Consider the following 13,655-nt stretch of genomic DNA (forward strand, 5'->3'; position numbering starts at 1 on the left):
TTTCTTGAGACCCCACTTCAGATCATCAAATATAAAGGCATTTCTTCCCCTTGGATATTCAGTAAACTCAATTTCACACCTAAGAATACAGGCTATGAGAGCATACCATGCAGAAATCTGCCCCAAACTTAGAGTTTAAGGAAAAAAAAAAAAAAAAAAAGCTTGATGAGAGAACTGTCACTGCCTCCACGCAGCCCAAGATGAGACTCCCACATCAAAACAGATTTTGTTCAAATAGCAAGATTGAGTATATATATTCACTTTTATAAGTGACACACAGGAAAAGAATGCTCATATGTTTTCTTATGATAAACTGTCAGTAAAAAAGAAACTGAGAAGTTCTCTGTTCTCTTACCGGAAGATATATGTTCACCTAGTAAGTTTATGTCATAACACTAAAAGCAATTTCATCATTACAGGGAAATGTATACAGAATCAATTTTAAAAATAATTTTTATCCTTAATTTAAAAAATAAAAATACACTCCAGTAAGAAACCATTATAACAAAGATAAAAACAGAGTTAAATTATGGAACTTCTCAAATATTTTATAAACTGTTCCCAAAGCAGTTATGATCATTTTTAACATATTCACACTAAAGACAATTTAATAAAGAACAAAAACAAAGGTACAATGGCTCTAGGTGTAGCTCTTCAGAACCCTATGGCATCTCTTCCGCCTATGCCCCCTCACACCCCAGGATAAAGACAGACAAGGAGCAAAGAAACCCAATACCATCTACTTACTGGTCAAGAGAGTGAGCTCTGGAGTCAAACCCACTTGATTTCAGATCAGCTAGCTCTATGACCTTCTAGCTTTGTGACCCTGGACAAGCTACTGACCTCTCTAACCCTCAGATCCCATCTGTAAAATAAGAATAATAACAGCACTTATCCAACAAGGTTAAGAAACAAAAGTTGAGAAACAGATGAGCTAGATGAGTTAGTTAATACATCTAACACAATCAGAACAGCGTCACACGTGGTAGAAAACATTCAGTAAGTGCGTGAATTCCAGGACTCAGAGGGTATACCCGAGAAATTGCTACCCAAATGCACTACTCTGGATAAAATTTTTCTACTCTCATAAACGAAGCTCTTCACTCATTCAAGCTTCAGGAATTAAAGTTAATATGACATTTGAAAATTACCAAAACTGACTCCAACTTTTAAAATTCTCTCTCACCTGGATGACTACAACAGCCTTCTTCCTGGTCAGCCTGTCATCTTTGCCTTCCTCCAGTCTAATCTCCAAGTAGCAGCTAGAGTGAACCTTGTAAAAGGTTAAGTCAAATTCTTTACTCCTCTACTCAAAATACACCATTTTCCCTGAGTAAAATCCAAAATATCTTGTGTTCAAATGTGTCCTTGTCAAGGCCTTCCATAATCTCGCCATTTGAAAGTGGCCTTATACTAACCCCAGGCCTTTCTTTCCTCCTAACTCAATTTTCCTTTTCTTTTGTCATCTACATTTATCTATCTTCCCCCACTAGAATGTAAGTTACAAGAGAGCAAGGACTGTTTGGTTCGGGGCTATGTTCCTAGCACCAAGAACAGCGCCACGTACACTGCAAACTCTGGGCGGGAGCCAAGATCCTACCTAACAATAAACACAAGAGGCAATCCCATTAAAGACAGGACAAGAAACAAAATCACAAAATATCATGTCAGTTACCAAAATTTTTTAAAATTATTTTTAATAATTAAAATAATTTAATAATTTAATTATTATTTAATAATAATTTAAATAATTATTTTTAATTATTTATTTGACAGAGAGATCACAAGTAGGCAGAGAGGCAGGCAGAGAGAGAGGGGAAAGCAGGCTCCCTGCTGAGCAGAGAGCCCGATGTAGGGCTCTATCCCAGGACCCCGAGATCATGACCCCAGCGGAAGGCACAGGCTTAACCCACTGAGCCACCAAGGTGCCCCCAAACTGGTAAATTATTAATTTTTTAAACTTTGAAGTACACTTCAGCCATTACAATAGTTTTTAAAAATCCCTAATGCACATCTACTTCGTGAGTTTTTCTATCTGCGTACATTATGTAACCACCACCCAAGATCAAGATATAGAACATTTCCTGAACTTGAGAAGCTCCCTTGCCTGGGCCTCCTCTTGACAAATACCCCGCAGAGGTAAGGACCAGTCTAACTTCTCTCACTCAATTAGATCTGTACTTGAACTTGGTATAAGCAGATTCAAACAGTATTTGCTGTTGTGCCTAGCTTTTTGTCCAACCTTGTATCTGTGATACCTGCCCATGCTGCTGCATGTATCGGTCACGCATTCTTTTCTTAATGAATATTAACTGATCCACAATTTATCCAGTCTACTGCTGATGACATTTAGGTTGCTCTAGTTTGGGGAGGATATGAACAGCACTGCTGTGAATAGTTTTGGGTATGTCTTTTGGTGAAAATGTTCATTATATGCAGACTGGCAAAGTGTTTGATTGGTTTTTTGGGGGAGAGTTTAATAATATCTTAGACTGGGGATGATGCAGGGAACTAGAAGCGGGCACCACTTGTGAGAGTATAAAGTAGGATAACCTTTCCGGAGGACAATCTGGCAATAGGCACCAGAAGGCTGGAAATATCTGAGCCCAGAGACCAATAATTCTATTCAAGGAAATTTCTTCTTGAGTACCTACAAGTGCCAGATCTTCTAAACGTTTTACATGTATTAATTCATGTGATTTATTCTAAGGAAATATTAGAAATGCTCACAATGGTTTAGAAGTTAGGTTAACAGTGAAATGCAGGAAATGCATAAAATGTATGCATTTACCCTAAGTGTTAAAGTAGTGGTAAGTCCTAGAAGACATGGGTACTTTCATATTCTTAATACTTTTCTGTACTTCCCATTTTTTTTCTATATTAATTTTGTCAAAGAGAATATATGACTAAAAACACTAGCAAACAAATGTTAACATTCAAATGTGGAGACAAAAGGCATTATAACACAATTTAATTAAGGCAGTGATACAGTTTTGTAGAGGATGATAGTAGAGTACTAAGGAAATCGGGGTGCCCAGGTGGCTCAGTCATTAAGCATTTGCCTTAGGCTCAGGTCACGATGCCAGGATCCTGGAATCAAGCCCCACATTGGGCTCCCTGGTCAGCGGAAGCCTGCTTCTCCCTCTCCCCCTCCCCCTGCTTGTGTTCCCTCTCTGGCTGTGTCTCTGTCAAATAAATAAATAAAATCTTTAAAAAAAAAAAAAAAAGAAAGAAAAGAAAAGAAAAGGAGTACAAAGGAAAGACCTCAAGCCTAGAGATTAGGGGGTGGGATATTATCAGGAAAGATCTCCATTGTCTTACTTCCACCTAGCGCCCAGAGAGGAAGAACTCCCTGTCTAGGTTGGAAGGAACCTTCCCAGGAAAATCCTGTTAATTCCTCGGCTCGCTGTCCTTAACGTATCAATTACACACTGTACCTTGGCAAGTGTTCTTCTCCCCTCCCACTTAGAGCCTTTAGGGAGACTGACGGATAGGAATTCCTGAACACCGAAAATTCAATAGCCAACAGCCTCAAACCTGGAGGCAGCGGGTCCCCTTCACTCTGCTGCCTGGCTGAAAAGCATCAAGGAAGAGCCCCTCCTTCCCTGTCAGGTTAAATGAGGGCAAAAGCTTTTCAGACTTCCAGACGTCAAAAACTCCAGAAAGAGAGTAAACTCAAATTTATACCAGAAGTCACTGACTCGAGTTTAAAAAAATTCTTGTACTTGAAGTAATAAAACCATCAAGAAATTATGCCGTAATGGTAATTCTCTCTCACAGAGCTCCTATTCCCCCCTCCCTCCTCTGCAGAAGGACCACCCCTGGAAACCCCAACGGAAAGCGAGTGTGGAGATTAAAACTGTACCTTGATGGTACCATAAGTATTACTTTCTCTGAAGTTATTGAAATTACTCATACTTCATGAAGAAATTTGATAAGAAGAAACTGCTTTTGCATGACAGGGCATTATTACTAAATTTTCTAACTTCTGACATCTGAACAACATTAAATTCTCAAGAACTGCTGGTCAAAAAAACCACATACCTCGGGCCCTTGCACCAGTATGAAGTCACACAAATCTATGTGATAAAGTAAAGCAGACTTGCTTTGGCCTCACTCTGCCTCCTTCATATATGACCTCTTTATTTTCCCTTCAAACTTCTTCTGTTTTCTAATTTATACTTCAGTGTATTACCAAACTTTCCATAAACTACCTGCAGTTTTTCATGGTTACAGTGTTAAATTACCTAAATTAAGGTAAATAAAATCTAGTCTAAAATTTATGAACATATCTACATTGCACCATAGAACAAGCCTCTTATGCAGCTAAAACTGTTCTTTGAAAAAAAGAGTATTTACATAATCACCAGAGATTCTGGTTTTATTCTATATGTAACCTAGATTTTTGGATAATCTACTCCGGTTTCGTAGGATATATTATGGGAACAGAGGATATAGAAATAGAACTGGCAAGATTAGGTATGTTCAAATTTCAGTCTTACATGTAATCAAAATACAGGGGGGAAAATCTATTTGGAGTAATAAAAAAGAACTTTAGATAATTTATTCTTAATTACATGTAGCAAAGTTCTAATAATATTCCCCAAGCATAGACCAGACTGTGAAAAATTACCTGATACACAAAATTAAGACGCCGTCTCTCTTTCACAGTGGCAATTTTTTTTTTCCGCTGCTGTTGCTGTCAGAATTGTGCAAGCTGATTAAATAAAACTACTTGAAGATTAAGTAAAACTAAATGTACCGAGCACTGAACACTGCAAAGAACGCTGTAACCTAAGTGGTTTTCTCTCCCAGGGCCAGTAGAGGGAGACTAAGACATCTGGCCTGGTCGTGTAGTGTTTCTGTAAAATTGGGGAGGGGGGAGCGGAGGCTGTATTTAAATGTCCTGCTGTCAATCAAAGGACACTTCCTACAATCACAGTCACCATATCTGCGATTAGCCGTGAGCGTACTCTCGCCAAGATACAACACCAAACGGTGCTCGCGTAACCTGCTTCACCTAAAGGTGACCGCAAGCTTTGCCACAACACCCAAATAAGGACTTTGGGAGCCCAACCCCAACTAGTTTCTTTGTTTAAATGCCTGCGAATCCCTCCCACGCCGGAGTCAAGAGGCTGTGGCGCCGCCCTTTATTAGCCTCACACTTTGATTACAAAACACACGAGTCGACGGCTCGGCGGCGGGGGCGGCCGGAGCTCTCACAAACGTCAAACCCGAAACGCAGGCGCCCGCCGAGGCACAGGGCGACGCTCGCCGCCCCCGCCACCCGCCCCCAAGTGCCCACCGGCCGGCGAAAGTTCGCCCGCACCGGGGCCCCCGGCTGCGAGCCCCCCGGCCGTGCGGTGTCGCCGGCCCCTCGGGCGACGGGAAATTTCACTCTTTGTAAAGTTTGAGCGGCGGCGCGGGGGCGACGCGGGGGGTTGGGGACCGGAGGCTGTCCCCCCCGGCCCCGCTGTCCACGCCACCCGCTCCACCCCCGGCCAGGACAGGGTGTGCTGGGGTGGTAGGTGGGGGGCACGGTCCGAGCCGACCTGCCGGCCTGCCCGGGACCCCCGGCCCCAAACTTCCGACTGGCATCTTTTAAGTCCCCGAGAGTGCCTCATCTGTTGCTCTGTTTACTCCTCGGAGCCCCGCCGGGCTGGCGCTGCCGACGCCCCCGTCCCAGTGCCCCGCGGCCGAGGAAGTTTGATAAAGACCGGGGAAGGGGGCGCGACGGGGACCGCGGGGGGGGAGGGGTGATGGCAATTTCTGGAGACCCGGAGCCGGGGCGAGCCGGTCGCCGCCCGGAAGGAAGACGCTGCGGCCGGCCGCGTAGGGCGGCCGGCCGGGCGGCGACTCCGGCCGGAGCCCCGGGCGGGCGGGGCGGCGGCCGGGCTGCGGGCGCGGCGAGGGGCGGCGGGCCGGGCCGGCGCTCCGCCCGCCGCCTCCGCCGGCGCCTGCCCGGGCCGCGTCCCCTCGCCCAGGTCTCCCCCTGCCAACTTCTCGGCCGGCCCCCTTTGTTCCCGTTTGTTGTGGCGACTCTTCTCCCGGCCGGGCGATCCCACCAGCCCCCCTCTGTCCGCCCGGCGCCCGGGGAGCTCGGGGCCCCGCGCGCCCCGCTGCCCGGGCCGGGGGTTCGGCGCCGGGGCCCCTCGGCGCCTGGCGCGGCGCGGCGGCCGGGCGGAGGGGGGCGCGGGCGGCCGGCGCGGCGGCGGCGGTTGGCCCGTGGCCGGCGGCGGCGGTGGCGGCGGGGCTGGAGGGGGTTTATTTACCTGCCGTGGAACCAGTCCTTGCAGATATCGCACTCGATCATGAAGCGGTTCACGTCGTACGGCTGCCGGCACACACAGTACACCGGCGGGGGCGGCGGAGGCGCCGAGGCCCGGCCCGGAGCCGCCACCGACACGGCTGCCGCGGCGGCTCCAGCTGCTGCTCCCGCGGCCACCGCCGCCGCCGCTCCGGCCATCTTTAAAAAACACACACACGCTCGCTCGCTGCTCCGCTCGCCGACTGGAGCGAGCGCAGCCGCCAGCCAGCGCCGCCTCCTGCAGCAGCCGGAGCAGCAGCCGCGGCGGCGGCGGCGGCGGCGGCGGCGGCGGCGCCTCAGTGCGCGCGCGCGAGGTCGCGGCCGGGGCCGGGGGGCGGGCGGCGGCGCGCGCACGACGCGCGAGGCCCCGGCCCGGCTCCTTCCGGCGCTCCGCGCGGGGCCGTGTGTCTCGCGCACGTCGTCCCGCCGCCGGCGCGCGCGCCCCGCTCCCCTCGTGTCGCTCGGGCGGAGGGACCGGCTGAAGGGCACGCGGGGCGGGGGAGGCGGAGGGAGGCAGAGGCTCCCTGAGGACACGCGCGGCGGCGCCGGGAACGCGGCCCCCGGAGAAGGACGGCGGGAGCGTGCGAAGAGCCGGCTTCGGCGTTGCTGAGTGAAAGCTGAAGCGGGGGAAGTTCCTGCGCGGTGAAGAGCGCCGCTCGCTGCGTCTGTGCCCGGACAGGGGAAACCGAGAAGTTAGAGCCCAGCCGGGGCCGCCTCCCGACGACGGGAGAAGCCGGCGGCAGTCAGCAGCCGCCCCGCGACCTCCGTGGGCCCGAGCCGGGGGTTCACAGCCCGCCGAGCCCGCTGCGCCCTGCCGAGGTGCAGGTCTGAGACTTCCGAAAACGTCCCACCTCAATCCCCCCCGACTGGCGAGGGAGTTCGTGCGGACGGAGCCGCTGATAGGCGAAGGAGCTGGTTCCCGAGGGGAATGGCTTAACGTCTGCGAGCGGAGAGGGGCCGGAATGAAGTGTGGCCGGTGCCGAAAGGACTGGAGAGGACCCTGGCGTGTCATAAGTAACACGACTTGGATGCGAATGCTTTCGAGTCCCAAGTTTGGAAGATGGGGACAGAATTCTAAATGGCAGTGACACCTCTGGAAAAAAAAAAATGCTCCAAAAGTCGGATAATACGGTGGTTGGCGCATGATACAGGCCATTAATAAATATTTCTGAATGAGGGGTGAGATTGCTGGGAATAAAAACAGCTAACAAAATTGAGTAGAGAAAGAGTGCCTTGGAATCATAATGTGAGTTGGAAGGCATGTTAAGGATTATTGAGTGAGATGTTTGTAGCTGAATTAATACATTTCTAACATCGGGGAAAGCCCTACAGTTCCCATCTCACCCAGCCCCAGGCAGAGAATCGCTGATCTAACCTCTTTCTAATAATTGAGGAAAGCGAGGAACTTGCCTGAAGACTCACAGATCTAAGCTGGAGCTAAACTTACAAGTCTCCTGATGATGCACCCGATCTTTTTTCTACCTGGCACATATTTTGCAGGAAGAAACACCTGTAAATCAGAGTCGACCACGAAGTGAATACATTTGAAACACATTTCTGCTGGAGAAAAGGGAAGAGTTACTGTCATTTTGGCGTATGTTTAGAGGCACCATAGATTGGTGGAGCGCCAAGAGCCCTCCGTTCAGAATCTGCTTCGTATAAGCTGTGCAACCCCGGGCAAGTCACTCCATTTCTCTTGAACTAGATCCTTGGAGATCTGTTCAAGGAAAAAATATGGATAATAGTACCTTCCTTGGGACGCCTGGGTGGCTCAGTGGGTTAAAGCCTCTGCCTTTGGCTCAGGTCATGATCTCAGGGTCCTAGGATCCAGCCCTGCAGAGGGCTCTCTGGTCAGCGGGGAGCCTGCTTCCCTCCCCCCCCCCCCACCTCCCCCTGCCACTCCACCCTACCCCACCCCCCCTTGCCTACTTGTGATCTCTGTCAAATAAATAAAATCTTTAAAGAGTAATAATACCTTCTTTAACTACCTCACAGAGGTCTTACAACAAGCAAAGGGATAATGTATTTTTTAAATTCATTGTAGAGGATATGTATAGGGAATATAGCACAGCAGTGTGTGAGGGAAGGGGAGGCAGCCAAAGCTGTCATGTTGGACTTGGGGTGAGAAGGGCATCCACACAGGGAAGTGGCCTGGTATAGAGGGCTCTCCTTACCTTGCTGGATTAGCCATCTGGCCTTGGGAAGTCCGGATGGGTAGGTGAAGAGGGCATGGGTGGGGGGGGAACAGTATCAGTGGCCAGAGACTGGTTATGTACAAGAGAACCATCCAATAAGTAAGGAAAATGGGAATCAAATTTCTTACTGTTGAGAAAGAGAGTTACAACAGAAAGAAAGTAGAATGAAACTTTTGGTAGTGGACTGATAATGGAGGTATCAATATTTCCATCGGTGTGTAAGTACATACTTACATACTCTGTACACTGAGAGATTCTGGGAGTAGTGACAAAACAAAACAATGAATTCATCTAGCCCAGATCTTGGCTTCTCAATACCATTCTCCTCATTTTTCTTTTTGGCAAAATGGCTGATTTCCAGGCTGGAGAAGAGAAGTACAGGTTGAGCCTGGAGCCTCTAGTTGTGCCAGAAAATAAGGACATGCTCAAAGAATGATGGGGCATGTCAAAAGGACACAGGCCAACTTGTGTCCCACTGGCCAAATCTTTGACAAACTGACCTTCAGAATAAAAAATGATAATATATTGTAACCCACTGAATAGCACAGGAAACCAGACAGATGTTTACATAAACTGAAAATTTGAAAAAGACTGGAATAATTACATACTTTCAAATTAACTTTATGGGGATAAAGTTCTTACTCATGATAAAGGGAATTAAGGTAATTTTATAGCAGGGAGAGTCTGGTGAACACCATCTTAATCAAGTGTTCAAGTGCCATCAATAAGGGACAAATCAAATGAAAAGCATACTACCATCACTTCTGTTTCTTCCTGTTCTAATTAGATGAGTCTCTAGTTTGGAAATGAATGTTTTAAAGGTATATCAAGAAATCAGCAAGAATAAAAACACGATAAGGCATATAAATCTGTAGGGAAAAGGTTAAAAAATGTAAATACAAAGACTGAAACGTGAGAAGAAAAGGTTGAAGGCTAGAGGTCTGAATAATCCCAAAATTTTATTTTATTTTATTTTATTTAAGATTTTATTTATTTATTTGACAGAGAGAAATCACAAGTAGATGGAGAGGCAGGCACAGAGAGAGAGAGGGAAGCAGGCTCTCTGCTCAGCAGGGAGCCTGATGCGGAACTCGATCCCAGGACCCTGAGATCATGACCCGAGCCGAAGGCAGCAGCTTAACCCACTGAGCCACCCAGGCGCCCCCAAAATTTTAGATACAAGCTTCATGCATAGTAATTAAGAACATATGCTTGGATTCCACAATCTAATATCTCGAGACAACTTACTATTGGGTTTTAGTTTCTCATTTTAATGGGGATGATAAGAATAACTACCTCACAGGGTTGGGTTCATTAAGGGAGATAACAAAATGCTGGTCACAATTCTTAGTACATAATAACCACATAGCTGTTAGCTATAATTATGAATAATTACTTTACTTGTTTATTAACAATAATAGGACTGAAGAGCATCTAGAGAATTAGAAGAAAAGCCTAGGAGAGCATTATCCCAAAAACAAGGGGGAGAGAATTTCAGAAAGAAAATATCTCAAAGACAGCCAGCTCCTGCCAGCATTGGTTGGCAATGGCTGTACGGCTCCCTCTGCCTTTCTCCTCTGCAAGTGCTCTAGTACCTGCAATAGATCTTTAATTCTCATATCTAATCTAAGCTGCTCTGTTGGCTGTTTTTAACATTGCACTTGTCCTTAAGCCCTCATATCTCTGAAAAGAAATATATTCTCCAACTTAACCACTCTGCTTCCTACTGCTACCAATACTCGTCTATCTCCACGACCACGTCTGCTATTCTCTCCCTTTTTCTTCACAACCTGTTCAAAACCCACCCCAGGCCTCTAATGTGTGTGTGTGTGTGTGTGTGTGTGTGTGTGTACACACATGTATATGTACACATATATGTATATATGTATATATAATTTAATTTGCATATTGCTTGGTGTTACTCAGATTTTCAGTCAGTGCCTATACTTCTTTTTTTCTCCTAGGGAATAATTAGTTTCCTTCTACCAAATTCAGGAACTGAAAGAGCCTGTTTCCAACAAGCTTTACATTCTTACAGGAAAAACATGAATAATTAGAAAAAAATTTAACAAAAGAAGGGATATTAGTAGAACATTTAGCAGTAGCTCTGGATGCTTCTGTGGTGATGAAGTTAAGAAACCATTTATCCTATGCAGTTTATCTGGGGATCCTGAAAGAAATAACCTAGCTTAAGTGGTTTTCTTCATCAGCATGCCAAGGTGCATAAAGTCTCATGTACAGAGTCATCCCTTAAAGGTAGGTGTACGTAGGGTCTTCTATCTTCAAGGCTCCTGAGCAAATGCAGGTATAAGATGTGAGATGTAGCCCACTGATGGTAATTCCTGGGAAACAGTAACACTAAAAGATTCTAGAGACTGCCAGCTCCCACAGTCAAATAAGTTTGGACAAGGCTACATTAAACAAACAAACCTAAAACCTGTGTAACTTTGGCTCAGCTTCTCCCAAATCCATTTGACCTCTTAAGTTGTTGGGGTTCTTTTGTTTTATTTTGTTTTGCATAATAGACATTAATGTCCCATGGAAGAAACCTATTTTGGGAACACACATTGAGCCACGAACGTGTTAAATGATAGGGATTTGCTCTTTTTTTTTTTTTTAAAGATTTTATTTATTTGACACAGAGAGAGAGAGAGAGAGAGATCACAAGTAGGCAGAGAGGCAGGCAGAGAGAGAGGGGGAAATGGGCTCTCCGCCGAGCAGAGAGCCCGATGGGGGGCTCGATCCCAGGATCCTGGGATCATGACCCGAGCAGAAAGCAGAGGCTTTAGCCCACTGAGCCACCCAGGCGCCCTGCAATTTGCTCTGATAGAGAGCACTTTGTACTATTTGATTTTCACAATTGTCTGTTCATCAGATTAATGAGAGTAAGAAAGGAACAACCTGCCTAAATGAGAGTGATAAGACAGAAATTTTGAGAGAGTAAAAGAGGAAAGAAGATGTCTAGACAGGAAACATCACTCGGAGAGCAGATCTTGAAGACGTAGTGCATTGCTGGTACTGGGAAGGAGAACATAGTCCCAGGAGAGAAGACAAGAACCCCCAACACGTGAAACTCAACAGCTTTATCATAGTTAGCCTATTCTTTGCTTCTGCTCCAGGAGCTAGGGAAAATTCTAAACTGACAGCCAAAGATTAGGATATTATTAAAGGAGGACTCATTGTGTTAAACATATTTGATCAAAATGCATATCTGAGTATAAAACAGGGATGAGAAAGTAGTATAAATGAAGACAAACCAGGTAAGTGACATTAGTGAAGAAAGTGAAGAAAAAATGTAGCCTGAGGAATATCGTATAAAGTACAACAGCATCACTTATGAAGTATTCTTGCGAAAAGTATTTAACTGGAATGCAATTAAGCCTTTTGACTGAACTTCCAGCTTACAGGACATTTGGGAAATAGAGCAACAAGTTGCCTAATGCCATAGGTAATTCAGAGCCATCCAAAATGTGAAACACTCTACAAGACAAATGGCTCAGTTCTATTAAAAGTTGTCATTTAAAAAAAAAAGAAAGAAAAGAAAAAAGACAGGAGTAAAGGAGCACTGTTATAGATAAAAGTCTTAAGAAAATAACCAAGAGGCGCCTGAGTGGCTTAGTTGGTTGAGTGTCCAACTCCTGGTTTCGGCTCAGGTCATGATCTCAGGGTCCTGAGATCAAGCCCCGTGTTGGGCTCTGCCCTCAATGGAGAGTCTGCTTGAGATTTTCTCTCCCTCTCCCTCTTCCCTTCCTTTCTCTCTCTCAAACAAACAAATAAATAAAATATTAAAAAGAAAAAAGAAAGAAAAGAACCAAATACAATTCAATTTGATTCCAATAAAAAACAATTAGCTTCCCTTTGGGGGGAAACTGGGGAAATTTTAACATAATCCAGGTATTAGATGATGATAAGGAAACATTCGTTTTCTTTAGTGTGATACAATAGTGTGGTTTTATAGAAGAATGTCCTCATTTTTAGGAGATGTATGTTGAGGTTTTAAAAGTGAAGCTTTTTTTTTTTTTAAGACTTTATTTATTTATTTGAGAGAGAGAGATAGCAAGAGAGAGCACAGACAGGGGTGGGGGAAAATGCGGGCTCCTTTCTCCAGGCTCTCCCTTCTCCCTGCAAGCAGGGAGCCTGACGTGGGTCTCCATCCCAGGACCTTGAGATCATGACCTGAGCCGAAGGTGGACGCCTAACCAAGTGCGCCACCTAGACATCCCAAAAGGAAGCATTATTTTTCAAATATTTTATTTATTTATTTGACAGACAGAGATCTCAAGTAGGCAGAGAGGCAGGCAGAGAGAGAGAGAGGAGGAAGCAGGCTCCCCAGCAAGCAGAGAGCCCGATATGGGGCCCGATCCCAGGACCCTGGGATCATGACCTGAGCCGAAGGCAGAGGCTTTAACCCACTGAGCTACCCAGGCACCCCCAAAGCATTATTTTAAAAAACAAATAAATAGGGGCACCTGGGCGACTCCTTTGGTTAGTGTACAACTCTTGGTTTCAGCTCAGGTAGTAATCTGGCATTTGTGAGATCAAGCCCCAGGTCAGGCTCTTCATTCAACCAGGAGTCTATTTCTCTCTCTCCCTCTGCTCCTGCCCTCTGTTTGCATACTTGCTAGTTCTCTCTAAATAAATAAATAGATTTATTCTTAAAAAGTGAAGTGTTATAATGTCAACACTTGCTTCAAAAGATTTAGGAAAGGGCACCTAGTGGCTCAGTCAGTTAAGGTTTGACTCTTGATTTCAGCTCAGGTCATAATCAAGCCCCACTTCATGCTCAACACTAGGCATGGAGCCTCCCTGAGGTTCTTTCTCCCTCTCTCTCTGTCCCTCCTCCACCACCCAAGCTCACACTCTCTCTCTCTTAAAAAAAAAAAAGGGGGGGGGGGAGATGGATGAGGTGAATGAAGACAATACAGTAACATTAACAATTTATCAAATCCAGGGGATGGTGTGTGCACAAATACTCATTGCATTCATCTTTCAACTTTTCTATATTTTTATAATTTTTCATAAGTTTAAAAATACAGCCACTTTCTTGAGTCTGTTCAGAAGTTAAATGTTATTTATGTAATCAATGATTTCCTATTCTGAATCTCTCGACGGTTTATTACAATGCCTTCTAGAGTTACACCTGTCTTTCAGAG

The 13,655-nt window shown here is 45.8% G+C and overlaps 1 protein-coding gene across 1 annotated transcript in view; it reads right to left on the bottom strand.

The window, feature by feature from the left end:
- Positions 1-6,574, bottom strand: part of KDM7A (lysine demethylase 7A) — an 85,429-nt gene extending 78,855 nt beyond the window's left edge. The window contains exon 1 of the mRNA XM_059172017.1: positions 6,273-6,574. Within this exon, the coding sequence (XP_059028000.1) occupies positions 6,273-6,466 (194 nt within the window). The 5' untranslated portion in view covers positions 6,467-6,574. The remainder of the gene's footprint in view (positions 1-6,272) is intronic.
- Positions 6,575-13,655: the final 7,081 nt, after the last annotated feature.

Source organism: Mustela lutreola, chromosome 4, assembly GCF_030435805.1.
Source record: "Mustela lutreola isolate mMusLut2 chromosome 4, mMusLut2.pri, whole genome shotgun sequence".
Classification (NCBI taxonomy): Eukaryota; Metazoa; Chordata; class Mammalia; order Carnivora; family Mustelidae; genus Mustela; species Mustela lutreola.